General features: G+C 54.4%; 3 protein-coding genes across 5 annotated transcripts; all 3 read left to right on the forward strand.

Moving 5' to 3' along the window:
• Window positions 1-17,336: 17,336 nt before the first annotated feature.
• On the forward strand, window positions 17,337-19,381 carry C1QA (complement C1q A chain). Of its 2 annotated transcripts, none has more exons than XM_066334398.1 (3): window positions 17,337-17,438; window positions 18,131-18,301; window positions 18,409-19,381. In XM_066334398.1, the coding sequence occupies exons 2-3, from the start codon at window positions 18,139-18,141 to the stop codon at window positions 18,975-18,977; spliced, it is 732 nt and encodes a 243-aa protein (XP_066190495.1). In that variant the 5' UTR covers window positions 17,337-17,438; window positions 18,131-18,138; the 3' UTR covers window positions 18,978-19,381. The 2 variants fall into 2 exon arrangements, with proteins under 2 accessions (XP_066190495.1, XP_066190496.1); XM_066334399.1 differs by having other exon boundaries at window positions 17,339-17,438; window positions 18,113-18,301.
• A 1,016-nt stretch (window positions 19,382-20,397) lies between these two features.
• Window positions 20,398-22,829, forward strand: C1QC (complement C1q C chain). 2 transcript variants are annotated; one of them, XM_066334397.1, is made up of 3 exons: window positions 20,398-20,539; window positions 21,456-21,645; window positions 21,862-22,829. In XM_066334397.1, exons 2-3 carry the CDS (start codon window positions 21,465-21,467, stop codon window positions 22,413-22,415), a joined length of 735 nt encoding a protein of 244 aa, XP_066190494.1. In that variant the 5' UTR covers window positions 20,398-20,539; window positions 21,456-21,464; the 3' UTR covers window positions 22,416-22,829. The 2 variants fall into 2 exon arrangements, with proteins under 2 accessions (XP_066190494.1, XP_066190493.1); XM_066334396.1 differs by lacking the exon at window positions 20,398-20,539 and having other exon boundaries at window positions 21,447-21,645.
• A 914-nt stretch (window positions 22,830-23,743) lies between these two features.
• C1QB (complement C1q B chain) lies at window positions 23,744-26,508 on the forward strand. Its single transcript, XM_066334400.1, has 3 exons — window positions 23,744-23,836; window positions 25,011-25,170; window positions 25,819-26,508. The coding sequence occupies exons 2-3, from the start codon at window positions 25,011-25,013 to the stop codon at window positions 26,385-26,387; spliced, it is 729 nt and encodes a 242-aa protein (XP_066190497.1). The 5' UTR covers window positions 23,744-23,836; the 3' UTR covers window positions 26,388-26,508.
• The last annotated feature ends 1,310 nt before the right edge of the window (window positions 26,509-27,818 follow it).

Genomic DNA, 27,818 nt, shown 5'->3' on the forward strand with positions numbered 1-27,818 from the left:
CCTGCTGGGCACCACCTCTGGGGAAAATCTTCCAGACACTGCTCCCTTCTGTGCTGGGAGCTGGCAGTGGGGCACCAGGCTGGATCATCCTGCTGCTCCAGGCAAAGCTTGGAGCACATGGGAGGCGCCATCCACGGCTGGCCTGGAGAGGGTGGGCATGGACACGCTGCTGCTGCTATCCAAAATCCTGCCCCTCCCCAAATCCCAGTGTTGGGAAACCTGCATCCCTGGGCTGCCATTACATTTTCTCTCCAAAGCCTCTCCATGAAGGCTCGCTGGCAGAGCAACCAGGAACCAGGCAGGAAGACAAACTGTGGGTCAGCTGCCAAAATACCTGCACCAAACACTCTCAGTGTCATGGACATGTTTCTCCTGGTTATTTTTGTTAAAAATACAAAACCTCTCTGTATTTTGAGTTACAATCCTCAGTGACAAATGCAGAGAACAGTAAGTGATGTATCTCTGTGTCATGGTTCTGGCTTCTTTCTTTCCACCAAGGGTTGGATTAATGCACAGGAGTCACAGTTGGTGTTCAAACTTGGATGTTTATTATTTCTTATCTATTTACAGACAGATGAGCTGTGAGCTCTAACTAGCAAGTTAGAGAAAGGAGGTAAAATGGAGCACCTCTAACTCTTTCTGAGGTAATTTAAGTGTTAATTACCCAATAATGAGGTGACACCTATATTATTTCTATTTCTGACCCAATAATGACCACCCAAGGCCTGCAATGCAGACCTTTTTCACCTAATTACAGAAAACCACCCAAACCCATGAAGAAGGACTCAGAAAATGTCCAAAGTCCTCCATCTTGCCCCATACATTACTATAGACTAAAATCCCAAATCCAAGTTTTTCACCCAGTGAGATCACACAATCCTATTCAAACCACACACCCACAGCCCCAGCGCCATCACTCAATCTCAGGAGCCTGTTCCAAGGCCTCAACTCAAACGTGGTGTTTGCCTGAGGGTCAGCACCTTTTAGCACAGAAAGGCTGAAATCTTCAGCCTCCAGGGTTCCAACATCCATGCTTGGGGTGGGTGCCTGTCCGTGCTGTACCTGAGTTTACAGTGTTTGTGTGTCTGGGTGCCACAGCTCCTGCCATGGCCCCGTTCCCACCACAATGTGCAGCTTCCTGCTGTGCCCTGCATTAGTCCCTTAGCCAGGGGACAAGGGATTTGGGTCAGCACAGCACCAGGATCCACCTGTGGTACAAAGATGCCCTACCTATGGAGTGGGGACCTCCACAGGACTGGGGGGCACTGGGGTGTTGTATAAGACTTTTTTTTAATGTGGTGCAGGGCATGAAATGAGAGCTGAAGGAGGCTGAAAAGGCCGGAGATGATCTGAGATGTTCTGTGAATATCCATGTCCATGAGCCATCCTTGGCTACAGGGTCACAATGACTCCTCTGTGCCCAGTAACTGCAAATTGTGGGACCTGAAGGCCACCATCCATCCCTGCCAGGGTCCCAGTCAAACCAGTGCCATTCCACTCTGTCCTTGCAGGCCAAGCCTACATTTAAACTCACAAAGCTCCTGCCCACAAGCCCCTTGCACCAAGTGACTAAAGCAGCCAAATTTACCACAATTGAAGGTGTTCTTCCAATGAATGTGAGCATGAATTAATAATGGCATTTTGAAGGCTCTCTCCGTGCTTGCTGCATCCCTCCTGCTGCACTCAGAGCTGCTGAGGAGCTGCAGCCACGCTGATTCATTTTGCACTAATAACAGCCTTCCCCTAAGAGGGATAAACTGCCCGCTGAAGTTTCTGCTGGCAAAATGCGTCTCCAAATGAACTGCTAAAAATGGTTAGCAAAAGGCTATTTCCAGCTCCTCCACCCAGCTGGGGCTGGCTCTGCTGCCTGGCTGGTGCTGTCTGCATCTGTCACAGGAGTTCCTGTGCAGGGAAGGGAGGCAGGACGGCTGCAGGCAGCAGGTGAGGAGGTTTGGGAGAGGCAGAAAAGGGCTGCAGGCAGGTGCCTCAGTGCCCATGCAGCAGGCACAGAGAGGGGACACAGCCCTGTCATGCGTGTCACCAAACAGCCCTTGCAAGCTGGGAGCTGTGTGCAGGTGTCACAGGCACCACCCTCATCCTCCAGCTCCTCCCTGGCCCTTGGTGCTGCCAAATCCTGGGGTGTGCAAGGAAAGTGAGTCCCAGCAGTGCCTGTCCCCACTGTGGCTCTCGCTCACACAGGGCTCCTTCCCTCCTGGCTGTCAGAGAAAGCTCTTGTCAGACACTTCTCTAATCTCAGCGATAATAAACCTCCCCCTCGCAGCTCCCCGACTCCCGGATCTGTCATGTGAGCCAGCTGTGCACAGGGAAAGCACTTGGAATGCAGATGATTTATCTGTCCTCAATCTGATCCAAAGACACCCCCCTGAGCACGAGCAGGCAGCAGCAGCTCCTCCTCCCAGAGCCCGGTTCCAGGGCACGGGGGAAGAGTTTGCCTTTGCAGGGATCACAGAATCCCAGACTGGTTTGGGCTTAGAGCTCATCCAGCCCCACCCCTGTCATGGGCAGGGACAGTTTCCACTGTCCCAGGGTGCTCCAAGCCCTGTCCAACCTGGCCTTGGGCACTTCCAGGGATCCAGGGGCAACCACAGCTGCTCTGGGCACCCTGTGCCAGGGGCTGCCCACCTTCACAGCCAAGAATTCCTTCCCAATATCCCATCTAACCCTGGCCTCTGGCAGTGGAAGCCACTCCCTGTGTCCTGTCCCTCCATCCCTTGTCCCCAGTCCCTCTCCTGGAGCCCCTTTAGACCCTGGCAGGGGCTCTGAGCTCTCCCTTCACTCCTCCAGACCAAACAGCCTGATCCATGATGATCCCATGTTCCTCTCATGGGACCACCCCATGAAGGACCTTTAGGATGCAGCCCTCTCACAGGGCCCTGGGGCTGCACACAGCAGGGCCCCTGAGAGCACAGGGAAGTGCAAATATCTCATGGGCAGGAAAGAAAAGGAAGGTGTCTGGTTAAGGCAGATACCTCAGAATGCTTCCCTGCAGCCTGAGGTCTGGCCAGCTTTCCCCTGGGTGGGTCACTGTCAGGATCTCAGCTGCTCCTACCCTGCAGAGACCCTCAGAGCTGGATGGGGATGCAGCAGGAGGGGAAATTTAGATTAAATATTGGGGAGGAATTGTTCCCTGTGAGGGTGGTGAGGCCCTGGCACAGGGTGCCCAGAGCAGCTGTGGCAGCCCCTGGATCCCTGGCAGTGCCAAGGCCAGGCTGGATGGGGCTTGGAGCAGCCTGGGTTGATGGAAGGTTTGTCAGGATTTTGGCTTTTCTTCTCTGCCAAGGTGAGGAGGAATAACAGAGGAAATGAAGATGTTTATTATATCTTATCTATTTACAGTATTTACAGGTCACAACCTGTGAGCTTAACTAGGAAACCAGAGAAACAAGGTAAAATGGAGAGCTTCGAACTGCTCCCAAGGTCTTCTAAGCAATAATCCCTTGAGAAGGAGGTGACACCTTTATTATTTCTATTTCTGACCCACTAATAACCACCCAAGGCCTGAAATTCAGACTTTTTCCCCCAATTACCAAAAACCAGCCACACCCATGAAGAAGGAGGAAGAAGAAGGTGAAGAAGAAAGTGAAGAAGAAGGACAAAGTGCCCAAAATCCTCCATCTTGACTCATATGCATTACTATACAGTAAAACCCCAAATTCTAGGTTTCTAGGATTCTAACAGAAGGTGTCTCTGCCCATGGCAGGAGGTGGAATGGGATGAGTTTTAAGTTTGCCTCCAGCCCCAACCAGTCTGGGACTCTGTGACTGTCTGACAGCTCTGCTGAGGGTGTGGCACAGGGGGACAGCAGAAATGCCACCTCAGAGGTGCCAGAGACACAGGAGCAGTGCAGCCCTGGGGGCTTGAAGACGGCCACTAGCAAACAGTTTTGATTAGCAATTAATCAGCATCTGCAGCAAAGTGTGATATTTAATAAAGAGTGAGGAGCTGCAGCAGAGCCCTGGGGCCAGGCTGTCAGAGGCACAGCACCAGGGAATCCCCATCCCTACCCAGCCAAAAAAGGTCACAGCTGCAGCTCAGGACGGGTCTGGAGCCCAGAGCCACCAGGGAAATGCTGCCACCCTACATGACATCCGTAGTCTGGTGTCCTGAAGTCTCCCAGAAACTGAGAAACTCTTCTCAGTTTCACCCTGAGTGCAAGGGTTTTTATATTATTTTCTTCTTTGTGTTAGAGCTGGGATTAATACACAGGAGTCACAGTTTTGTGTTCAGACTCGGGGTTTATTATTTCTTATCTATTCACAGTCTCACAGGTCATGAGCTCTAAGTAGCAAGTTAGAAAATGGAGATAAAATTGTTGCCTCTAACTCTGTCTAAGGTTATTTAAGCCCTAATCACCCAATAACGAAGTGACACCTATATTATTTATATTTCTGACCCAATAATGACCACCCAAGGCTGTAATGTGGGCCTTTTTCACCCAATTACAGAAAACCACCCAAACCCATGAAAAAGGACTCAGACAATGCCCAAAATCATCTATATTTCTTCACATACACTAAACCCTAATTTTCAGCTTCCAGAATTCCAACACCTGGGGGTGCTGATAAACCACATGCTCTGCCCCAACCCTATTCCAGCTTCAGATCAGGTCTGAATTAAAAACCATTATTGATTTTGGATTGTCACTCCCAGGTTTTGATGTCTAAACTGGCAGCAGCCTTTTAATGCTGTTTTTGAGGTCCTTCCTTCACCAGATGGGGGAAAAAAAACTATACCTCTTTTAGGCTGAAACCGAGTATTCTGCTTAATGTCATCACTCAGGGAAGTGGAGCTTCAGAAAATTCATTGATTTGTCGATTATTTAAATTAATAAAATCTATTTATTTATTAATTTATTGGGGGTTTTGTTTGGGGGGTTTTTTTTGGGGGGGGGGGTGTTTCTTTGTTTGGGGGGTTTTGTTTGTTTAATCACATATTGGTGTGATCTTACTGACTTTGGGATGGACAGAATCTCATCCTGGATGCATCCATTGACTTTTGATGGAGGTGGGAAGATGCCCAACATGATCCATGGTGGCAACTTTATCAGTTCCTGAAAGCAAAGGAGCATCCTTTGCTGATTCCTGTCTGGGAGAAGGGAATGGCCAGAGATGGAACAGGAATTTTGCTGTTAAGGAACCAGGTCTCAGTGACAACAGAAGCAGGTGGCAATAGGACACAAAATAAAGATGCTTGACTCCAGTCAGAAGGCAGTAGAAATCAGAAGGTTTTAATTACAATTTATTCAGCCCTTTTATAACACGCTGTGCTAAAAAGGCACGTTATTGATCCATAGGACTGGCACCTCTGCCACTGGCTCAGTAACAGAAATAGCAAACAGCACCTCTTGTCATGGCAAAGGAATACTGTCTACACAGGGTTGTTTTGGGAAAAAGAAAATTGTTGGAAAGTTTTCCTCGAGAAGAGCCAGCTCCTCTCAAGCTCAGAAAACACGGAGCGCACAGCAGGCAGCAGTGCAGTCGTGCACACAGCAGTGTCTCACCTCCAGCTCCACACCACTGAGTGCTGAGAGAGAGCCTTTGCGTGTCAGGCACCGAGCTGCTGCCGTCCCAAAGGAGCAGCAGGATGCTCATCTCCTGGAAGAACAACACCACGGGCAGAGTTTCCTGGTCTTCTCTCCAGAAAGGTGGGTTGTTTTTTTTTTCCTCTCCCTGCCTGTACACCCAGAGATGCAGCACTTCAGGGTGAGCAGCAGGGACGCAGCACGGACAAGTGTGGGGAGTTCCTTTGCTGGTTCCCAGTCCCTTATTCACTAACTGGTTGGCTGCAGTGTGTTTTGTTAGTGGGAGCACATTGTGCTGGATCCAGCGGCTGAGAGACGTGAGGCTGCAGCTGCCTGTCCCCAGGTCTGTCAGTAGTGAGGCTAAAGATGTATCCAGCCCACAGCTGAACTGCAGGTACACCTCTATGCTTGTGATGCCTTCAGTTTTACCTTTCATGTTTTCACATCCTGTGGTGCCCAGGGGTGCAGCTCTGAGCTCACAGTCAGTGTCACTCAGCTCTGCACACAGCAGGGACACAAAACAAATCCTTCTCCTGCTGCACACCAAGGACAACTTTCAGCCCCAAAGCACAAACAAGGGTGGGCTGGAGGGAGGAACAAGAAGGATGGGACCTCACAACTTGAAGCTATGATTGAACAATTAAACCCCAATATGCAGATGGGCTAAAACTTATAAAAATGTAAGACCTCATGACCAACCAGCCATTTTGTGACCACTCTTAGTCCACCCTGGGTGTAGCCCTGGTCAGGCCCTGTCCTGCCCAAGGTGGATCCTGGAGGCTTTTCAATAAATCCCTACTATATTCTCCAGCTCTGTCCAGTCTGTTCCGGGTCAGCCTTCCCAAGGCATCACTTGTATAAGTGCACACCTGGACACCTCCCTGTCCACACAGGTCCCAGAAGGACACTCAGAGCACCCACATGAACATCAACAGCACCAAACAGCCTCCTCCTGCTGCTCCTGTGGCTGAGGAGGCAGGTCTAACAGAGAGAATATAAATACACACACACACACAGGTATGTGCAACACTGATCCCTGCAGCAGCTGAGCTCAGACACCCACTTTATCCATAATGAATCAGAAAATGCCCTTCCCTCACATCCCATGTTTGGTCTCACACCCCAGGGCAGAAATATCCTTGGTCCAAAAGGTGACCCAGGGAGGTGCTTCTAGTGATAATTCTCACACCTCCACCCTGGAACAAATGGCTCTGCTGGGACTGCTCTGGAAGGGGCCAAGGACAATGTGGTTGTTCCTCAGGAGTCCTCAGTCTGGGTCCCCATTGAGCACCGTGTCCCTGTGCCCCCCAGAACCTCTGACATCTGATGGTTCTCCTTTGGGGAGTCTCAGGGTAGCCCCAGGGTCGTGTTTGAGCTCTCCCTCCTGCCACTGGATCTCTTCGTGTGCCTCTGTGGATGCGCAAGCTTTTATCACATCCTCTGATCTCTAAATTGATAGTTATCTCTAATCCCTAATTCCCAGGAGCTTTGGCAGAGCTCCTCCAGCAGGCAGAGAGCAGGTCCAGGGTGCAGCCTCCATGTTCAGACTCAGCAGCAGTTTTTTTGGCAATGCAGGAGGGTCCTTCTCCCTTTAATTCACGTTTCCATGACCATCTGCACAGCTCCATGTGTGTGTCTGATGGAAGGTCTTCCCTCAGCACCGGGAAATGCTCCTGCTGTGCTCAAGTGTGACAGCACTGAACACTCTTGGTGCCCCCTGAGCTGCCCAAGCCCTGCAGGGACGTGGGATGGTGATTTGCAGGGGACTGGAGCACATTTTCTTGCCCACTTTGCCCAGTTCTTCCCTCCAGTGCTCTGTAAAACCTGTTTTCCACCAGCCCTGGCTATTGGCACACTCTACTGAGTGGCTGCACACCCAAACACACAGAGTTTAAATTCAGGGGATTGTCCTGTCTAGAACAAGAGTTGTCACTCATTCACATTCTGATCAAGCACTTTAAACCTTCCAGAATGGTGCCCAGCCTGGACTGGAGGCAGCAGGCAAAGGAACAGGTCCTTGTCCCTGTCCCCTCTGTACAGACAGGGATGCCAGGAGGGGTGACAGAGCTGCCATCAATCACAGAGCCTCAGCAGAGGCTTCCAAGTATTTAAATCATTAATTAAGATTAATGAAATGCACTTCTGCAGTTTATTTAAGTGCATGTTCCGAACCCGAAAACTGGTTGTTAATTAGTGGGAGATGCAATTAGAAAGGCTCAGTAAATCCCCTCTCAAACCCTGGTGAGGCACATCCAGCTCCAAGTGCAAGGAAATGGCTCTGCCCAGGGGATGCTACATCAGAGCAGGGCAGGAGACACTTGAGAAGGGACTCACATCCCAGTAAAATGGGCTTTTAGGGAATTAGGGGATCCATCCAGCTCAGGACTGAGAATGGGAGGCACAAACTCACCATCGTGGCAAATGAGAGGCTTCATTTGACCTCTCCAGTTATATTAAATGGAAAAAATTCAGGCATTACTGGAAGTTTTAGAGCTCCTTAGAGATCCCACTGCCCAGCCCTGAATGCTCCTCATGAAGGCTAATGCAACCAAATACATCCCATCACAGGAGGAATCTGACCTGGGAATAAAAATGCACTAATTTCATCATGTGAAATGCCACCGCTGTGGGGTCCTGCCTGGATCACCTTGTGCTTGGCCTCATGCTGGGACCTCTGTGGCCACCAGACCAGATCATGGAATCACAGAATCCCAGACTGGTTTGGGTTGGCAGGACCTTAAGCTCATCCATTCCCATTCCCTGCCATGGGCAGGGACACCTTCCACTGTCCCAGGGTGCTCCAAGCCCTGTCCAGCCTGGCCTTGGCACTGCCAGGGGCAGCCACAGCTGCTCTGGGCACCCTGTGCCAGGGGCTCCCCACCCTCCCAGGGGACAATTCCTGCCCAATATGCAGAGGACCAGGACCCACTGTCCAGAGGCAGCCACTTTCCAGGATGCTCTGTGGTTCCCCACTCTGGTGACAAACACAGGCCACAGGATCACAGCCATCTTCTGCCACCAGTGCAAACTTCCCTCAGGATGTGGAGGGTGGAGCTGTTCCAGGACTTTGGGCCACCCACTGGCGTGTTTGGAAAAACAGCATTCAGAGTGACCTTCCCCACAGTGCAATAAACCAGACACACTGGCAGTAAATTGCATCAATTACGGCGAAGTCAGTAATTAATTAGAAGCTGGGATTCTTCCCATCCCTCATTGCTGCTCTGAAATTAAAAGTCCAGGTGAAGAATAACTCCAGGCCAAGGAGTCAGTGCTGGGGCTGCCACACAATTGCCCCCACACGAAGAGTCTGGAGTGGCTTCTGAGGGGTTGATTGATTTACTTCTGCACTGGCACCGAGGACAAGGGTTTGACCTCTGCGTACAGGAGAGGACTTGGATGGCAGTGAATCCTGAGTGCCACTGCAGGGGAAAGTGTCTGTCCAAGCTGGGAAGGGGCTGTGTCCTTGTGGGAGGCAGTGGAGGAGGCTGAGGAGGCTGAGCTCAGGGCAGAAGCAGAGGTTGGGATGTGTCCACGCAGGGCAGGGAGCTGCTGGGGTGCTGGAGGTGCCTGAGAGGACGTCAGAATGGTGTGGGCCACCCCAGGATTGGGGATACAGGCACTGCTGTCCTCTGCCTGGTGAACAGAGCCAGAGAACTGCCAAAATCAGAGCTGCCGAAGGTCTGTGTTCATCACACCAGGGCTTGGATTGGAAACAACCCCAAAGACCACCTCATTCCAGCCCCCTGCCACGGACAGACACTTCCTCCTCTCGAGGTGTGCAGGAACTAATGCAGGCTGAACACCTCCCTGCCTTGGAAACCCCCATCCCAGCCGTGCTGGGCCCTGCTGGGATGTTCCTGGGGCAAGCTGAGTGCAGGGCTGCCTGGTGGAGCCTAGGCACAGGCTGGGGCCAGGGCAGAGTCCAAACCGGGCAGAGCCTGGGAGCTGACATCCATCCAGCAGCCAAGGTCAGCCAGAGGGGAGCTGAGCTCCCAGAAAAGCCCCTGTGGAAAGTGAGCTGGAGCAGAAATGAGGTGTAATCAGCTGCTGCCAGCACAGAGCTCCAGCTGCCATGACCCACTTAACACTGACACTCACCTGCAGGAAACTTCCCCTGCATTTCCAGGGGCTGATGTCAGGGAAAGCAGCTCACGGCGTGGAGGTGAGTCTGGGAAAGGAGGGTGATGCTCCTGTGGCCTTCTGGATCTGTCTGGGCACAGGGTGCAGGGAGGATCCGTGCTGGGCATCCCAGCCCAGTGGGGAAGCACAATATTTCTGCAAACCTTGATGGTGCCTGCTGGTTCCCAATCCTTTGGGATGAGGACATCTGATGCCTTGGGAAGGCTGACCTGGAACAGAGACTGCACAGAGCTGGAGAATAAAGCAGGGATTTATTGAAAGGCCTCTGGGATCTACCTTGGGCAGGACAGGGCCTGACCAGGGCTACACCCAAATGGACTAAGAATGGTCTCAAAATGGCACCAAAATGGTGACAAAATGGCTGACTGGTCACGAGATCTTACATTTTTATAAGTTTTGGTTCATTTGCATATTGGGGTTTAATTGCCCAATTCCAGCTCCAGGCTGTGAGGTCCCATCCTGCTTGTTCCTCCCTCCAGCCCACCCTTGTTTCTGCTTTTGAGGCTGAAAGTTGTCCTTGGTGTGCAGCAGGAAAAGGATTTGTTTTGTGTCCCTGCTCTGTGAAGGGAGTTTTACCAGCACTTAATGTGAAGCTTAGAACTCACCTGCACCCCCTGGCAGCACAGAATGTGAAAAAAACGAAAGCTCAAATTTAAGGCGTCACATCCCTGCCTGGTGGAGAGGTTCCTGAGGGTCTCACCATGGCCTAATGGCCCCCAAGAGTCCAAACCCCACAGAACCAGAACTGAGGCACCAAAACTCAGAGTCCAGACAGGGGCACCCTGTGTCTCCCCTCCAGTGTGGCCATCACAGATTTGAAGGGAGCCCCACCATGTCCAGGGTGTTTCTCAGAGCCTCTTCTCCTGAACTCATAGCATAAAGCCAAGAGGGAAAGGAAGGACAAGAACTGGGATTTTGTTGTTGCCTTGTAAAAATGGCACTTCAAGCTATTTTTAAATCTGTAGGGATGTACAGGAGATACCTTGGATCTCCTTAAGGGATGAAGAGGCTCAGGATCATTGCCAGGGTAGGGAAGGGGTTGGGGTGGGAATCAGCGGGCACCAGGCTGAATGTGAACAAAGGCCAGATGAGCTGAACTGCTGCATCAGGGGATTGTGGCCAATCCAAGGGGAATGGCTCATCCTTATGATCAGCAGTGGGGAGGACACCTCACTGTCACCCAGGGAAGGGGAGGGTGAGTGGGAGCTGATCTCTGCTGCAGCTGCTGGGGAATAATTGCAAGGAAACAGAGCCAAACACATCTCAGTGGTGCCAAATGACATAACTAGGGATGGTGGGCACACAGGGGACCTTCAGAGATTTGGGATGGACATCAGGAAATATTTCTTGGCCTGAGTGTGACCCAGCTCTAAGACAGGTCACTGGAGACCTCTGTTCTGGGGGGTTTCCAGGCTCAGGTAGGCAAAGCCACATCCTGATCTAATGCTAGGATAGTCCTGCCATGAGCAAGGAGCTGGACTGGGGAATCTGTGAGGGCCTTTCTGCAGCTCTGCTGGATCCACAGCCCTGTGCCTGCTGGACATCACTCCTCTCTGGCAGGATTTCTTTCCAGGGATGCTCTGGTGTGGCAGGGTACAGGCTCTTCTCCCCTGATATTGCAAAGGGCCAGGTTGGCTCCCTGATCCCATCCCAGCTGTGCCCACTGCAGGAAGGCCTAAGGTGCTTTGATCCCTGACTTACCTGGTGGGATCCTTCTCACTGACTTTGGGATGGACAGAATCTCATCCTGGATTCATCCATTGAACTCTCGACGGAGGTGGGAAGACACCAAACACGATCCATGGTGGCAATCAAACCAGTTTCCTCTACAAGAGTCCTGAGGCTCCCTTCAGCCCATAGTCCTGGAAACACTTTCCTCATTCTGGGCTCTTGAGCAGCCTTTGGTGCCCAGCCAGGCCCGACCAAAAGCCTTTTTCTTCCTCTGTTTGTCCTTCTCCCCTGGGGAAGGAGCCAGCCCTGCCAGGACAGCCCAGCTCTGCAGGGACTCCTGCTGTCACCCTGGGGCTCCTGGCACGTTGTCAGCACAGCTCAGGGCACCCTGCTCTGATACCACCTTATTTATGGCACATCCTTCCTGCCTTCTCCCTGCTATTATTGCCTGAAATGCTGTAATTTAGATTCCGGCTGTGTTTGATTGCAAACTCCCCCAATCTACAAATTTCAGTGACAAGCACTAGAGCAGCTCATTTACATGCCAAAGTGATCAATCTGGAACTGCTTGTTACACCAGAGAATAAATAAATAACGGATACATTAAAGAATGGGGAACAATCAGCCAAATTAACCAATAGATGTCAGATAATGACAAGCCCTGACATCCTTAACAGGGACCAAGAGAGAGAGGGATGGGACAAGCTTTCCCAGCATTGCCCAGGGCTGCTCAGCACTCATCTATCTCTTCTCATCCCATGAGCCAGCAGAGATGTGCATCGATGACAGGAGACAGCCAGCCAGGGCTGGAGCCTGAAATCCTGGCTCTTAAACGACATACCTGTGTTTCTTCCTCACACCTGCTCTGTGCAAGCATCCATCATAGGAATCACTCATCCCCTGGGACAGTAATTACAACATTTCAGACGTGTGGCAGTGTGCCACCCAGTGTTACACAGTGGGGAAAGTGGCTCTGCAGCCCGAGTTTCACCTGACATCCCACAAAATCCTTCCAAGGCACCGTCTTTCTCCACAAATCCCTAACAGGAGGGTGGATCCAGGTAGGGTCGGGTTCTTCTCTCAGGTAGCAAGTGACAAGACAAGAGGAAATGTCCTCAGGTTGTGCCAGGGGAGGATTAGGTTGGATATTAGGGAAAATTCCTTCCCTAAAAGGGCTGTCAGGCACTGACACAGCTGCCCAGGGCTGTGGAGGTGTCACCATCCCTGCAGGGATTTAAGAGGCGTGGATGTGACTCTTGGGGACACGGCTCAGTGATGGATCTGGCAGTGGTGGGTTAATATTTGGACTCCAAGATCTTAGAGGCCTTTCCCAAACTTTCTGATTCTCTGATTCTGTTTGGGACAGCCCAGCTCAGCAGCTGCAACACCCGTCTGGGTGGTTATTCAGGCACCATTAAGCCACCAGTGGCTGCAGGCAGGTGGCTGCTGTGAGCTGCCCTCACTCCCAGCGGGTGCAGCTGAGGGCTGGGCTGCTGCTGACTGGCAGCAGAGGGGTGTGAGGTGTCTGCCAGCACTGCTGAGCTCCATCACTGCCTCCCCTTCAGTGACAGGTAAGTGCCAGCTGCCTGATGTACCCTCCTCTGGCAGCTCCTGCCTGTCAGCCTCGGCACCCCAGGGATCCCCAGCAGGGGAGGCAGAGCAGCAGCAGCAGCAGCAGCAGCTCTCCCTGTTCCTGCTGACAGCAGCCTGTGTGTGCCTGCAGGCACTGGGGAGGTTGTGCAGGGGTCACTTCCCTTCCAGCCCGGGCTGCAGGGCTGGGAGGGCACTGCCCCAGCTCCCCTGGCATCCCCAGCCGGGAGGGCAGCCGGCGGTGAGGGAGCTGCTGCATGGCCCGTGCTGGTGGCAGGAGGGTAAAAATCATCTGGAGCAGAGTTCCTGCGTGTGCAGCAGGGAGGCGAGGCCATAACAGGTGCCCTAAACCATGTGGATGCTCACCTGGGCGTGCTTGGGGTCCCCAAATACCAAGGCACCGTCCTCTTTGGGGATGTTTTTGTGACACCTGGGGGTCGATGGAGCATCTACATGCTCTGGTTGTTCCAGGTAATCTCTGCACTGGGTCTGGCGCCATTCCTTACCATCTGGGGGTCCCCTACATCACCTCAGCCCCTGCTCCATGCTGTCCCCTGCCCGTGGTGCTGCCGGCCCTGCCCCACAGGGAGAGACCGGCCACAGCCCGGCCTCACCCTCTTGTCCCCGAGTCTCAGGGAGGGACAAACCACCCACACCCTGGGGAAAGGGGTTTGCGGCTGCTGGGGGCATGGGTCACCCCGGCCCCCACGTGGGACTCGTGGGGACACCGGGCACAGGTGTCTGAGTGGGCACTCTGCAGCTGGACATCCCTCGGGGACACCGGGGACACTGGGGGTAATCTTGTCCCCACAATGAGCAGGACCGGGCAGTGCTGCGGGCAGGGGACAGCAGGGACAGGGACAGGAGTGACGGGGACAGCAGGGACAGCAGGGACAGTAGTGCAGGGACAGCAGTGACGGGGACAGCAGGGACAGGGACAGCAGTGCAGGGACAGCAGTGGCAGGGACAGCAGTGACAGGGACAGCAGTAGCAGGGACAGCAGCTCCCGGACAGCAGCTCCCGGACAGCAGTGGCTGAGGCAGCAGTGGCAAGGGACAGCAGCTCCCGGACAGCAGTGCAGGGACAGCAGTGACGGGGACAGCAGTGGCAGGGACAGCAGTGGCAGGGACAGCAGTGACGGGGACAGCAGTGACGGGGACAGCAGTGGCAGGGACAGCAGTGGCAGGGACAGCAGTGACGGGGACAGCAGTGGCAGGGACAGCAGGGACTGGGACAGCAGTGATATGGACAGCAGTGACGGGGACAGCAGGGACTGGGACAGCAGTGATAGGGACAGCAGTGCAGGGACAGCAGCTCCCGGCCAGCAGTGGCTGAGGCAGCAGTGCCATCTCGCGGCACTGTCCCCTCGCTGCCGGGCTGGCCGCGTCCCCGTGCTCCGGGCGGTGGGACGGGGCCAGCCGCAGGGCGCCAGGCTGGGGAAGGCTGGGGACATTTCTGTGCTGGCAGCTGCGGTGTGCAGAAGCCCCCGGGATGGCTCCCTGGTGCCCCAGCTCCGGCTGTCGCTGCAAATGGCGTTCCATCACCAGAGGGCATGGTCAGACGGGATTTGGGGGACAAATCCTTCCGCAAAAGGGAGGATGCCAGTGTTTAGGATAATGGTTTTCCAGTGCTCTCTAGTGGGAACTGGAGCATCTCTTTCTCAGTCTACCAGGGGTTTAGTTGCTCTAGAGCGCTGTGTTTGCACAGCAAGTCCCTCCTACTGCCTGCTGCCCCCAGGAACAGGTTGTGATGCTGTTTTATAGGAGTTTTCATACCAAGATTGTTTTTGCATGGGAACTTGCAAATTACTTAGAAGAGGTGACAGCCTAACTCTGGCAATTTAGCAGAGCAGCCTGATTTTATGAGGCCCTTCTTTTATAACTTTTTTGCCTGTCACAACAGAGACCCCAGCACAGGTTGCCCAGAGAAGCTGTGGCTGCTCCACCCCTGGAAATGTCCAAGGCCAGGCTGCACATGGAAGGTGTCCCTGCCCACATCAGGAGCTGGAACAAGATGAGCTTTAAGGTCCCTTCCAGCCCAAACCAGTGTGGGATGTCTCAGCTGCAGATCCAGAGGAGGAGGAGATGCTCAGGGGATGGGAGAGGAAGGCTTGGCTTGACCACAGCAACTCTGAAAGTCAAGTGAATGGGGTTAAACACTCAGAAAACTCAAGGCCCTGGGGGAAGGAACACCTAGACCAACATCAGCTTCCAGGAGATGCTGGAGACCCTGAAATTCAGTATTTAAATGGGGTTAAGGGGACAGCAGAAGACAAAGGACACAGAGCATGAGGACACAGCCCATCAATCAATGCTGGATGAAATGATGGAGTGGTCTAATTTGGGCTGTATATTAAGAAAGGACAATAGGACAGAAATACAATTACTGTCCAGAAACACCATTTGGGGGAATGTGGGTCCTTTCAAACACACCTGTCATCTTGTCTTGACACGGCTGATACAGGTCAGGCTGATAGGGGAACTCTGCTGATAAAATAAAATCACATTTCTTCTGGGCATCTGATTTATTACAGGGTGACATTTTGATTAAAGACGTGTAATGTATTGCATTAAGCGGGCATCCAGTCAATGAATTAAAGACCAACTCGGTGACAGATCTGTGTTGGCAAAGGTCTGTGGACTGAGTTTTGGTCATTGCCTTTTTCAGCTGGTTGAAATGATGCAGCACCTCCCTTGGGAATGCAGGAAGCAAAAGGCTTTAGGGGGGGTTTGTCAACCCCTCCTTGACCTAATTCCCTGTCTGCTTACCACTCTCTTTCCTTGGAGATCCTCCCCTGAGCCCCAGCTCCAGGTCAGGGCAGCTGCCACAGGATTCCTGAAAGGACCCTCAAGGGGACATGGATGAGAAGGCCTCTCCTCACTGCCCACTGTGTCCCCCAAGGAGTGGCCTGGGTGGTCCCCAGGGTCCCAAGGATGTTCCCCTGCTGCAGTCACTGTGGCACCTCTCATCCCTGATGTGATGGGCTCTGGGGACTGGTGGCTTTTTGGGGCCCTTTTTTAGCAGAGCTGAATGTGCACCCCTGGGCTCATTCCCTGCACCCAGTGACAGGAGGTGCTGAGGTTTCTCTTGGCAGATCTCGAGGCCACTCACAGCTCCTGGGGTTGCCCAGATCTGGCTGGTGCAAGGCACAGCTCCCCAAAGGGAACTGAGAGCATCATCAGTGCCAGACACTTCATCTTTTCCCACTCTACTCTTGGTCAGATTATGCCCTTTTCTGACCCAGAGATGGGGCAACCGAGAGGCCTTTTAAAAATTTTCATTTTATTTTCAGTCTCACGAGAAGGGTGAGACAATACAGATGTTATAATTCACACCATCACAATCAGAAGCCAAACTATTTCCTAATTACAATCCATTATAAATGTTTCTTGGCCTATCAGCTTTTGCCACACAATGCTGTTGATGCCTTAAAGCCAATCATCTAAAATCACCCCTCGTGGGTCCTACTACAATGCACCTTTCATAATTCTATTTCTCCAACGTATCCAGTCTTATTTGCAAGGCCATCCCTTGGAACTTGTTTCTGGTTCTATTTCTCTCTCAACAACGTCTGTCCCATCCCAGGGCATTTCTAAGTCAGCATTTTCTATCTCGATGTTTGCACACAGATCCAGACTATGTGAGCCTTCTGTCAGGCTTGGAGAATCCTCTACAAATCCATTTCCCACACTACTCCAGACACCAGATCCCCAAAGCGCTAAAGTGATGACAGCAGGAAGGAGATCATGGGACCACAGACTGTCCTGAGTTGGATGAAACCCCCAGGGATTATCTGACCACTCCTGATCCTGCACAGACACACCCCAACAACCCCTTCTGTGCCTCAGAGCATTGGCTAAACACTCCTGGAGCTCTGGCAGCCTTAGGGCCATGACCATTCCCTGGGGAGCCTGGGCAGTGCCCAACCACCTCTAGGGGAAGAATCTTTCCCTGTATCCAACCAAAATACTCAAGGCCCAGCTGACCCACACAGCCACTGATCCCTTTGTTGGGTGTGTGGAGGGACAGCACCCAGCAGCACCAGGACAAAGCTGGGTAGCAGTGACATCACCCAGATGCAGAAGCCTCCAAGGGTGATCCCTGGGCTGCCCTGAGCATCCCTTGGGTGGCTGTGACACCTGGTACCCCCATCCCCTGTCCCCTCCTGCCATCCCAGCAGCCTGTGGGCATCCTACAGTCGTGTTGCTCTGTGCCCAGTCAGCCCCAGCCCCTGCTGCTGGGCCAGGCTGGTCACTCAGTGGTGCTGCACCCTTCCTGACTAAGCTATTTCCAGTAAAGCCAGAGTCAAACACGGAAAGGGGAACAAGTTTCTTACCGAGAAAGTGAAACTTAACGCATCCCTTCCCCAACTAGGCAAACCACAGCACGTGTAAGCTCATCCTTCCCACCCCTCTCCTCTTCCTCCCTGCTCCCAGACAAGAGCTTTCCGCAGATCAGCTGCTCACACTGCTCTGTCTTCAGCCCCTGCACCAAGGTAAGCCACCACAAACAGCTGGGGACACTCTCCTCTTCTGCCACCGCTTTCTAGTCTTTGCTCCCTGTCCTCCTTCATTCTTCACTTCCCCCTCCACAAGGGTTCAAAGTAGAAAAACGGAGAGAAGATGATGTGGGGGTTAGAGGAATCTGTCCTTGCTCTGTGTGATTGTGGACATCACTGGGCTCTGCAGACTTGTCCCAGGCTGAGAACCTCAGGTTTTGGGATAGGTCCTTGTCCTCTCTCCCAGCTCTGCATGTTGGTGTTTTGCATCCCATTTGCTGTTTTTCCTTTTCCTGTTTATCACTGTCGTGTGTCTGCATCCTTTCCTCCCTTGTGCTCTCTATCCCATGGGACCACTGCCCCACAGAGCAAACTGGAGTAAACATCCTCTACAGGCATCTGGGGTGCCCCTACCCATGCCCAGGACATGGAGGAAAGGGATTGTGCCATGCTCCACGTCCTGGGCTTTTCAATCCCAGAGCTCTGCCATGGGCATGCTCGAGATTTTCAGTGACATCAGTGATTTCAGAACACACGGCCTCAAAACCCTTCCAGGAATTTACTTCCACCACTGCAGACGGTGTCTGGTGATCCACACTGGACAATTCAGCGATGAGGGCACCTGCCCCTCTGTGACCAAGGTTCACCCGTGTGTTTGTGTCCATCCCCAGTCCACCCCTGTGCTGCAGGAGGCAGGATGCAGGCTGGATGGTTGCTGGCAGCCAGCGCCCTGGCAGCGGTGCTGGGCATGGCCCTGCTGGAGGACGGAGTGTGTAAAGCACCCGACGGCAGGAACGGCTCCCCTGGACTCCCTGGCCGTGATGGGAGGCCAGGCCAGAAGGGTGAACCGGGAGAGCCAGGTAAGAGGAAGCCAGGGATGTTGGGGGGCCTCTTGGTAGGAGCATCCCTGGCTGTGCGAGCAGCTCATGTGGATGTGCATCAACTCCTTCTCCTTATTTCTCCCCAGGGAGACCAGGGCTGAGCGCTAACAGCAGGGGACCCAGAGGGGATGACGGTGAGCGAGGGGCTCCTGGCCTCCCAGGCATAATTGGCCCACCTGGCATGCCCGGCCTCAGGGGCATGCCAGGGCCGGTAGGGCGAAAGGGGCAGAAAGGGACCTCCGCCACTGTTTCGGAGCAGCCCCGTCCCGCCTTCTCCGCCTCCAGGCTGTCCCCACCCCGCGCGGGCACCACCGTGGTGTTTGACAGGGTCATCACCAACGAGGAGAACTCCTACAGCCCCCAGACCGGCAAGTTCACCTGCAAAATCCCCGGGCTCTACTACTTTGCCTTCCAGGTGGTGTCCAGCGGGGACCTGTGTCTGGGCATCACCAAGAACGGGGTGCGCGTGGTCAGCTTCTGCGACAACAACAGCCAGGGTGTCCTGCAGGTGAACTCGGGCAGCAGCGTGCTCAGCCTGGCCCAGGGTGACCAGGTGTCCCTGGAAACAGACCCCGCCCTGGGCAGCTCCATTTACAGTGGCCCCGAGGCCGACAGCGTCTTCAGCGGGTTCCTGGTGTCCCCAGAGAGCGCCTGAGGGGCTCCCACACCATCCTGGGGTGTCTGCCTGCCTGGCTGTCCCCTCGGGGTGTGTGGGGTGCTTCAGTGCTGCAGCACGTGGGGAAGGTTCCAAGCTGAGCGTCCAGAAGTGTTGTGTGCTGCCGTCAATGTCAGAAGTGGCCGAGCTGTGGGTCACCACTGCAGCACTCACCTCATGCTGAGGCTGCCCGCACTGTCCTGGAGGCTGTGGACTCTCATCCCCTTCTCCTCCTGTTGGGCTCCACTCCCAGCTGTCACCAGCTGTGGCTCTTTGCTGCTGAGTGGGAAATCACTGCCTGCCACTGCTTCTGCTCCACTAACCACTGCAAAAGCCTTCCTGGCACTGGGCCCCATCCTGTCACCACCTCCCCATCAGTATAAATAAATGCTTCTTCTACCACTCGTCCTTGGGTTTTCTTTTCTACTCATGCTTCTTTCCCCAAACCATCAATACCCTGGACCCTTTCTCAAGCTGCCCAGAGAGAGAAGTGATTCCAGTTTGTCCCTGGCACTGCAGAGGCAGAGGGACAGGAGGGAGTTGAGTGTCCAGAGTTGACACTTCCAGGGAGGAATAAGAAACATCTGGGACAGCGCTATGTGTGTCCTTCCCTGCTGAGCCCAAGGTAGCTGTCCTGCAGGGGAAAACGGGCAGCAGGTCCTGCACCTCACCCACATGGTCCCAGGTTAACACCTAAACTCTCCCAGAAAGGCAAAGGGCAGCTGTGGTCCTCTGCAAGGAGGGACAGGGACATTGGGGCACCGATGGGGTTGTGGGGTGATGGTGGTGGAGCTGTCAGGGTCTTGGGGTGTCGTGAGAGGGAGGTACAGCAGGCTGGGCTGCTCAGGAACATCAGATGCCATACCCTAGGCCTGCTCCTCAGGGGAGCTGCTCCACAAACACTGGGCACCCAAAAATATCCCCACTCCTGGAGCAGTGAGGAGAGGACTGGGTCATATGCGGGGAGCAAAGCCCACTGAGGGATCCTGGGGCCTCACCGAGTCCAGCACCCAGCAGAACTCGGTGGGGCATGGCGAAAGGTACAGATCAGACACTCTGGAGGGGAAACATTTTACAGTCTGTTTAGGGGTGCAGCATCTTCCATCAGAGCTGGGCAATGACCTTGGGTAGCCCTTCAGTGCCACAGTCAACTCCAGCCCATGTGAGCTGGCCTGAACTCTGCTCCCCAGCTGATCTTCTGTTCAGAAACAAGGGAAGTAAGAGTGAAAGCAGGGGATTTGGGGCGGGCTGTTCCCTGCAGTGGCACATCTCTGAGCTGTGTCTCACCTCTGTCCTTGCCACCCTTCCTGTTGCAGTGGCACCAGCCCAAGTTTCGCTGGACAGCCAAGAAAGTGCTGGCTCAGCAGAACCCATCGGGCAGGAGGATGTGAAATTTGGCTGGGAACAGCTGGGGTTGTGTCTTCCTAGGGGCCTTTAGCCTTTCCTAACTCCGTGACTTCCTCCACAGGGAGTCAGGGAGCCGCGCCCTCCGCGTTGCGCTGGCAGTGACCGGCACCCGGCGGGATCAGCAGCACGGGTCCCCTGCCCTGCTCCCACCACAGGTAAGAGGTGCTGCAGGGACCCTGTGGGGAGGGGGGGACTGGGGGTCCAGCAGCATGGCACACTGCTGGAGAGGGAGAGAATGAGAGGAGGAGGAGGAGGAGGAGGAGGAGAGGAAGGAGACAGAGGCACTGATGGGCTGTCCATGATGGGCTGCTCATGGTGGGGACAGCAGCAGATGGAAGGATTGATCCTGATGGGCAGAGCCAGGACACTGAGGCTGCTGCTGGAGGAGGGAGATCAGCTGTGTGCAGGGAGCTCCAGCCTCAGTGCAGCACAGGGTTATTATATTCGGGATGGCTGAAATAACGATATAACCCAAAAAGTCTTGAAGAGCTTTTATAAATGTTTATTAAAGGCACATCCTTTCTTTAGACACTGTTCTGATCTGCTGAACAAGGTTGGTCATTTGAACCAACAGCCCCTCGTAAACACTTTGTAAGTAAACAAGTTGCAAAAGCAGCAGGTGCAGGGATTAGAACTGTTTAGACTTTCTCCTCCCAGCTCCCCCAGAGCACTGCCTGGGAAAGCCTATCCGACTTTCTCTTCTGACCAGCTTTCAGCATCCACACAGGGTGACAGTCTGCAGTGGTGTGTACGTCCCCAGGGCTTGGGGACACTGCACTTAGAGGGCTTGGGGCTGGCCATGGGTACCTCTGACCTCATGGCTCCATCCAGACTGAAAGTCCAACTCACGTTGTGCCATCAGGGGCTGCCCTGGAGTTGGAGATGAGCCTGGGACCCATCTCCACATATCCACCCCACCACTGTCCTGCAGTGTGTATAGGTGGGACGCTGAGGACACACCCATGGCATCCAGGTGTTCCTGGTGCATCCAGTCTCCTTTACTCCATGTCCTGCAAACCACCCTGCCGTAGCTTCTCACTCCATCATTTTCTTTCCCTTCCCATGCTACAGAACACCAAAATGGAGAAGAGATTCTGGGAGCAGCTCTGTCTGGCCCTCAGCCTCCTCTTCCTGCATGTGGGCTCTGCTGTGGTTGTAGAAAACACTCACGGCTGCTATGGAGCTCCAGGCCTGCCAGGCATGCCGGGTGCGCCAGGCAGGGATGGTCGGGATGGGCTGAAGGGAGCCAAAGGGGAACCAGGTGAGTGAGCAAGGAGGGAAACCACATGGGCTCTTGCAGGGAGGCACGGAGTCCTCTGTGGCTGCTCTGCCTTGCTTTGCAGGATGTGGAGAGCATCCTCTGTGGTCAGGTGGAAGAGGCAACAGCACTCTCCTGGCCAAGGGAAGGGCCTAGAGAAGCCTCTCCCCGCATCCTGCCATTGACATTGACTCCCTTTCACCCTCCCCCACCTCACAGGTATCCCAGCTTCTGCACAGCAGGGGCCCAAGGGCGTGAAAGGGGAATGGGGCATCCCTGGCCCTCCAGGCAAGCCTGGCCCCGTTGGGTTTCCTGGTGCCCTGGGAATCCCTGGGGAAGAAGGCTTCGAAGGACCCCCAGGACCAGTGGGCAGCTTCGAGCAGCAGCTGCAGTCAGCGTTCTCAGTGACCAGGCAGACCAGCCAGTACCCCGTGAAAAATGTCCCCGTGGTTTTCAACAACGTCATCACCAACACCAACAACGACTACGACACCACCTCGGGCAAGTTCACCTGCAGGCACCCCGGCGTCTACTACTTCGTGTTCCACAGCTCACACACGGCCAACCTCTGCGTCATCCTGCACAAAAACCAGAGGAAGATGGCCAGCTTCTGTGACCACAAGACCAACAGCATGCAGGTCAGCTCGGGGGGCACGCTGCTGCACCTGGCTGCTGCAGACGAGGTGTGGCTGGGAGTGAACGACTACAGCGGCATGGTGGGCATTGCCAACTCCGACAGCATCTTCTCAGGCTTCCTGCTCTTCCCCGACTAGAGCATCAGCAGGGCCCCACCCAGCACCCCGATGTCTTCTACCTGCCCTGAACACACTGCTGCCTGCTGGGCTCTTCCTGATGCTCCCAGTTTCTCTGCAGGGAAACATCTCCCAGTTTCTCTGCATCCAGCCCAGCAGCCAGACCCACCCTCTCAGTCTGGGGGCTGAGCACTGGTAGCTGCTGCACAGGAGGAACAGGCACATCTGGATGCATCTGCACCCAGAGCGATGGTGCTGAGCCCCTGGTCCTGCTGGCACTGCCATGTGCATCCCCCCTGCCAACCCCACATCACCTCAGAAGTCTCTCTGTGTTTTTCCTGCCCCAAGTTCAGCCAGGTGCCCTGGCACAGGCTGCAGCAACCCCTTTGCCGTGACCTGGCTGTGGAAAGAGTCAATAAAACCTTCCCCAGTGCATCTGGTGTAGTGTGTTGTTTCCTCCGTGTCCTACCTCTCTGTGGTGTGCACAGGTGTGCGTGTGACACCTGGCCATCAGCATGTCCCCAAGCCTCACTGGCATCAGGGACTGTCACACCCCACCCACACCTGGCTTTGCACAGGGGATGGGACCCCTGGGACCCCTGAATGGGATGGTTCCTCTTTCCCCACACAGCCCCTACCCAGAGGGCACCAAGGCTCCTCCAAGCAGGGCCCTGACACTCCCCTTCCCTCCAAAGCTTCACAGGGGCACAGAGTGCGAAGGAAACCAACACCATGGCTGGGACATCTCTGGGGTCCCTACCAGCACGGGGCAGGGGAAGCACCCTGACTTTCCTGAGCCAGACCAAAGGAGCTCGTGGTTGTGGAGGCTGCAGAGCCCAGCAAAACCCAACAGGGATTTCTCTTGGTGTCACACACTGCAGGGGGGAACAGGCAGTCACCTCTCTCAACATCCTGTGCTTCACCTCCACGAGGCAGCAGCCAAAGCAGGACTGGGAATGCTTTTCCCGCAGTAAAATCACTTCCCATGCACGACATTCAGGAGAGTCAGGGGCAGGGACTCAAGGTGGTGGAAGCTGAGACCCTGCTGGGCTGGAATTGTGCAGAGCAGCCTGAGGGGTGCTGGCTGAATGCATGCACATTTCTGCAGCTCTGATGGGTTACCCGAAACTCATCTGGAGCTCCCAACAGCATTGCCCCAGAGCCTGCAGCCCTGAGCTGGACCCAGGGACCCTGCAGGGCAGAGCTTTGGGCTCAGGGTGCTATTCGGGGATGGGTTGTTCTGCTCAGCTGACAACAGCATTTGTGGAGGATCTGAAACTGCCACGGAGAAAAGACAGGAGCTAAAGATAAAAAGGGGATGTGTCCCACATCCTTTCACAATAACCCTTGCAGCAAACTTCTGCTTCTCCTCACGGGCATTTCTGCCCAGGACTCCGGGGTGTCCTGCTCCATCTCCCCACCTGACCAACAAGGAGCTCAAGGTAAGAGCAAGACTGAGCCCAAGGTTTCCCCCCACAGGCAGGAGCACGTGGGGGCCCAGCTCCAGCAGGGTGACAGTCACCTGCATTGCTGGCACTTCCCTGTGGCCTGGGGCAGGAGAGAAACAGGGGGTGGAGGTGCTGGGCTGGGGGTGGTGGAGGTCCCTGATGGTTCCTTGACCCCTCCTGCTCCACCTGGAAGAAGGAAAGTAGAGATGGCAGAGTTCCAGAAGGGTGATCGGGGCCGGAGAGGTGCATCAGTCTGAAAGGTGCCCTGGGGGTGCTCTCCTGCCCTGAGAAGCTCTGGTCATCTGATGGTCCTGGGCCGGGAGCCTGTGGATCAGTACCTGCCACACCCGAATCAGAACAGCTGTGGCTGGAGGATCCAACTCACCAACCTTTTGTCCTGCTGGCACCAGAGCTTCAGTGCTGGGAGAATCCACCTGAGGTGGGGGAGTTGTGGCTGAGGGGGCTGTGATGCCCAGATAGAGCCGCCAATGCCCAGTGTCCACCCACGGCAGGATCTGGGGGAAGGAGTTGGGCAGGGAGGGCAGGAAGAAGGAATGGATGGCTTCCCAGGGATAGAAACACAGCTAACTGCCCCAGTCAGGCTTGTTAAGCACAGAAATGCCTCTGGGATTGAGCAGCTGTGTGACAGGACACAAGGGGAACCTGTGGGATGGAAGAGGCAGGTTTGGGGGCTTGTTACCATCTTCAAGGACTTCAAGGGCTAGTGCCATCCCTCAGACATGCCAGTGGAAGGCAAAGCCCCGTCCCCTTGCAGATGATGAAACTGCTCTGGTTGGGTAAGGATTTTACCCTGCAAGTGAGGTCCTGAGGTGAGATGGGGAATGTCTCCTGTGAGGGAGCAGCATGGCCACGTTGGACATCACATCTCTGAGATAACCTGTCCCAAATATTCATGTGGCTGAAGCTGTGGGCACCTGTAAACTGAGGATTTAAGGGCGATAAGAGACTGACAAGCCCTGTCTTGCCTGATGGTTCTGATCCTTTGCTCCTGGGCCAGCAGGAGAGTGGGTTTGGCTCTGCAGTAGGATGTTTTCCCTCCCTGATAGTGTTACCCAGACTTGCACACAGTCCCCATCTCTGAGAGCAGCTCAGAGTGCCTTCCCCAGCCCCCAGGAAAGCCCCCTGACACCGTCCCGTGCTCCCACAGATGTGGACCACATGGGCCATGCTGATTTGCCTGGCTGGAGGGCAGCTTGCCAGTGCCACTCTCTGCAGGACCTACGGCACTGTCCCAGGCATCCCAGGATTACCAGGACAGCCTGGCAGCGATGGCAAGGACGGGGTGAACGGCCCCAAGGGTGAACAAGGTAAGGAAGAGGTCACAGGTGGGTAAAATGTTGTCTTGTGAATGCCAAGAGCAGGGAAGGACAGTGCCAGGCACGTGGTCCTGGAAAAGTAACTCATTTCCCACCAGTTCTTTGAGGTCTTGTCGGGTGGGGATGATGGAGCACCCCAAGGAACCTGGGGAAGGAAGGGGTGACAGCAAGGGTGTGACACCTGCCTGTTGAGCAGGGGTCCCCACTGACCCACACTGTTGTGGTAGGACACGAAAGAAAGACTCCAAATATTTCAGAAGGCAAAGAGAATAGAAAAAAGGCTTTATTGTCTAATTCTTACTACCTTTTATAAGGTGTTTCCCTACAGACTTAACATGATTGGGGTGAATGGGAACGACACCTCTCTAATCCCATTGGTTAAACCAGGGAAACAGCAAAACCCCACCTGGAGAAGGATTGTTCTGAGAAAGGAGAGTTGTTTGCCAAGGTTTTGAGAAGAAACTTTCTTGAGAAATTTTTCCTCGGGAATAAGTTAGCAGCTGCCAGCAGGCTGAAATCTCTCAGACCCAGAAATATCAGGCCCACACACACCCAGCAGAGTTTTCTTGCTCGTGTTCCCTCTCTGCAGACAAATAGGGCTTGGCTGTGACCTCAGTGACTCTTCCTCCTCTTCCCTAGGACCCCCTGGCAAGGGTGAGGCAGAGAGAGGGGAGAAGGGATTCCCGGGACCACCGGGACTACCTGGGAAGGTCGGTCCCAGAGGCCTCCCAGGTATGCCAGGCCTCCCAGGTGCCCAAGGACCCCCTGGCCTCCCAGGAGACCCTGGTGACTACAAGGTGACCCAGAAGTCGGCGTTCTCGGCCGCCAGGACCATCAGCACCTACCCCCGGCGGGATCAGCCCGTGCGCTTCGACCGCATGGTCACCAACCCCCAAGGGCACTACGAGAACCGCTACGGCCGCTTCACCTGCCGCGTGCCCGGCACATACTACTTCACCTACCACGTCACCTCCCGCGGGAACCTCTGCCTCAGCATCAAAAAGGGCCGGGCTGCCAGCAGGGGAGAGAAGGTGGTGACCTTCTGTGACTTCGTGCAGGGCAGTTTCCAGGTCAGCACGGGCGGCGTGGTGCTCAAGATGGCCATGGACGAGTCGGTCTGGCTGGAACCGACGGAGAAGAACAACTTGGTGGGGCTGGAGGGGTCCGACAGCATCTTCTCTGGCTTCCTCATCTCCCCTGAGGCTTAGCCTGCTGGGGCAGTCCCTGCAGAGCTGAGGACTCCCCTGGAAATTCTCTGCCCCCCAAATTGGTGCTTGAAGCACACTGCTGCCGTTCTTGCACAATAAATGACAGCTCTTCGCACTATCAGTCCCTTTCTGGACAGGATTTGCCTTTTTTTCCTCCCAAATAATAATTTTTACATTACCAGGGCACTAGTTCTCACCCCCTTGGGTGCAGCCCAGGCTCATTAGCAGAGCCAGACAGGTTGTGCAGTTCCTGGTGCAGAGCAGGCTGAGTATCTCCATCCAAAGCCACCCAAAGGGTCCCAGCCCAGGGTTAGGAAGGCAGGAGAGGCAGCTCAGCCTTTAGCAGGGGTCAGAACAGTGACAGTGGGAAAACTGGGGTCACTGGGTGCTGGGGGTGGGTGGGGAGATGCTGGAGATGGGGCTTTACTGGACAGTGCTGACAGTGGCAGGATCTGGGCACATCAACCTCCCTTAGACTTTGTTTGGGGGGCGGCGGTGACAGAAATACCCACAGAAGATTGTCAAGGCTCGTGACAAGGTGGGGCAGGTGAGAGTGGGCCAAGCGACTGGATGCTGTGATGGGGGTGGTGTGGAGGACCCTCCACTAAAACCCCCAAACCCCAGCACCGAGCTGAGACATCCCAGAGCACAGCGAAGCCCTCCCAAGCCAGCTCCTTATCAACAGCAGAGCTGTGGACCCAGGAATGTGCAGGTGAATTCAAGCTGGGGAGCACAGGGACACCCCTGGCCCCGGGGCAGGTGACAATCCAGCACTGCACCCCCTGGGTGGGTCACCTGCAGCCCCCAGCCCATCCCATGGGGGTGGACACGGGGCATGAAGGAGTTTTTATCTGGCGTTTGAAAGGGTCTGGATGGAAAGGAGGATGATAAAAGGTCTGGGGGATGTGAGTGTGATATGGACAGGTTTTAATGGAGCATCACCTCCGAGCTCTTCAGGTTTGCTAGTGTGTTCAGGTCCCAACATATACGAATATATATGTATATATGTTGAATATGTATTTATGTTGAATGGCTCTGTCAATGTTTTCTGGAATTGGCCAAGCATCCATTGGCACACCAACGAGACAGGTGGAAAATGGCTTTTTTGGGGCTGTATTGGACAGACATATGGTATCTAAACCGGATGTATTAGCTAAAGCCACCCAAACATTTGTGTTAGGCTGTCTAACTGGCAAATTGGCACTACTAAAAGCAAGCAAAACAAAAGAAACCGTAAGCACAACATTTGATCGAGCCCCATATTTCCCTTCAGCTATCACCTAACAAAAGAATTCTACAATTCTAGTGATCCCAAGCCCAGAGTTCATCACCTGCAGGCGAAACACAAGATGCCAGGTGTATGTTGGAATATCGGGTGTGAGGTGTCCCCGCCGCAGCGCAGGACACGGGACACGAGTGGGGCTGTTGTCA

This window comes from Sylvia atricapilla, chromosome 22, assembly GCF_009819655.1.
Source record: "Sylvia atricapilla isolate bSylAtr1 chromosome 22, bSylAtr1.pri, whole genome shotgun sequence".
NCBI lineage: Eukaryota > Metazoa > Chordata > Aves > Passeriformes > Sylviidae > Sylvia > Sylvia atricapilla.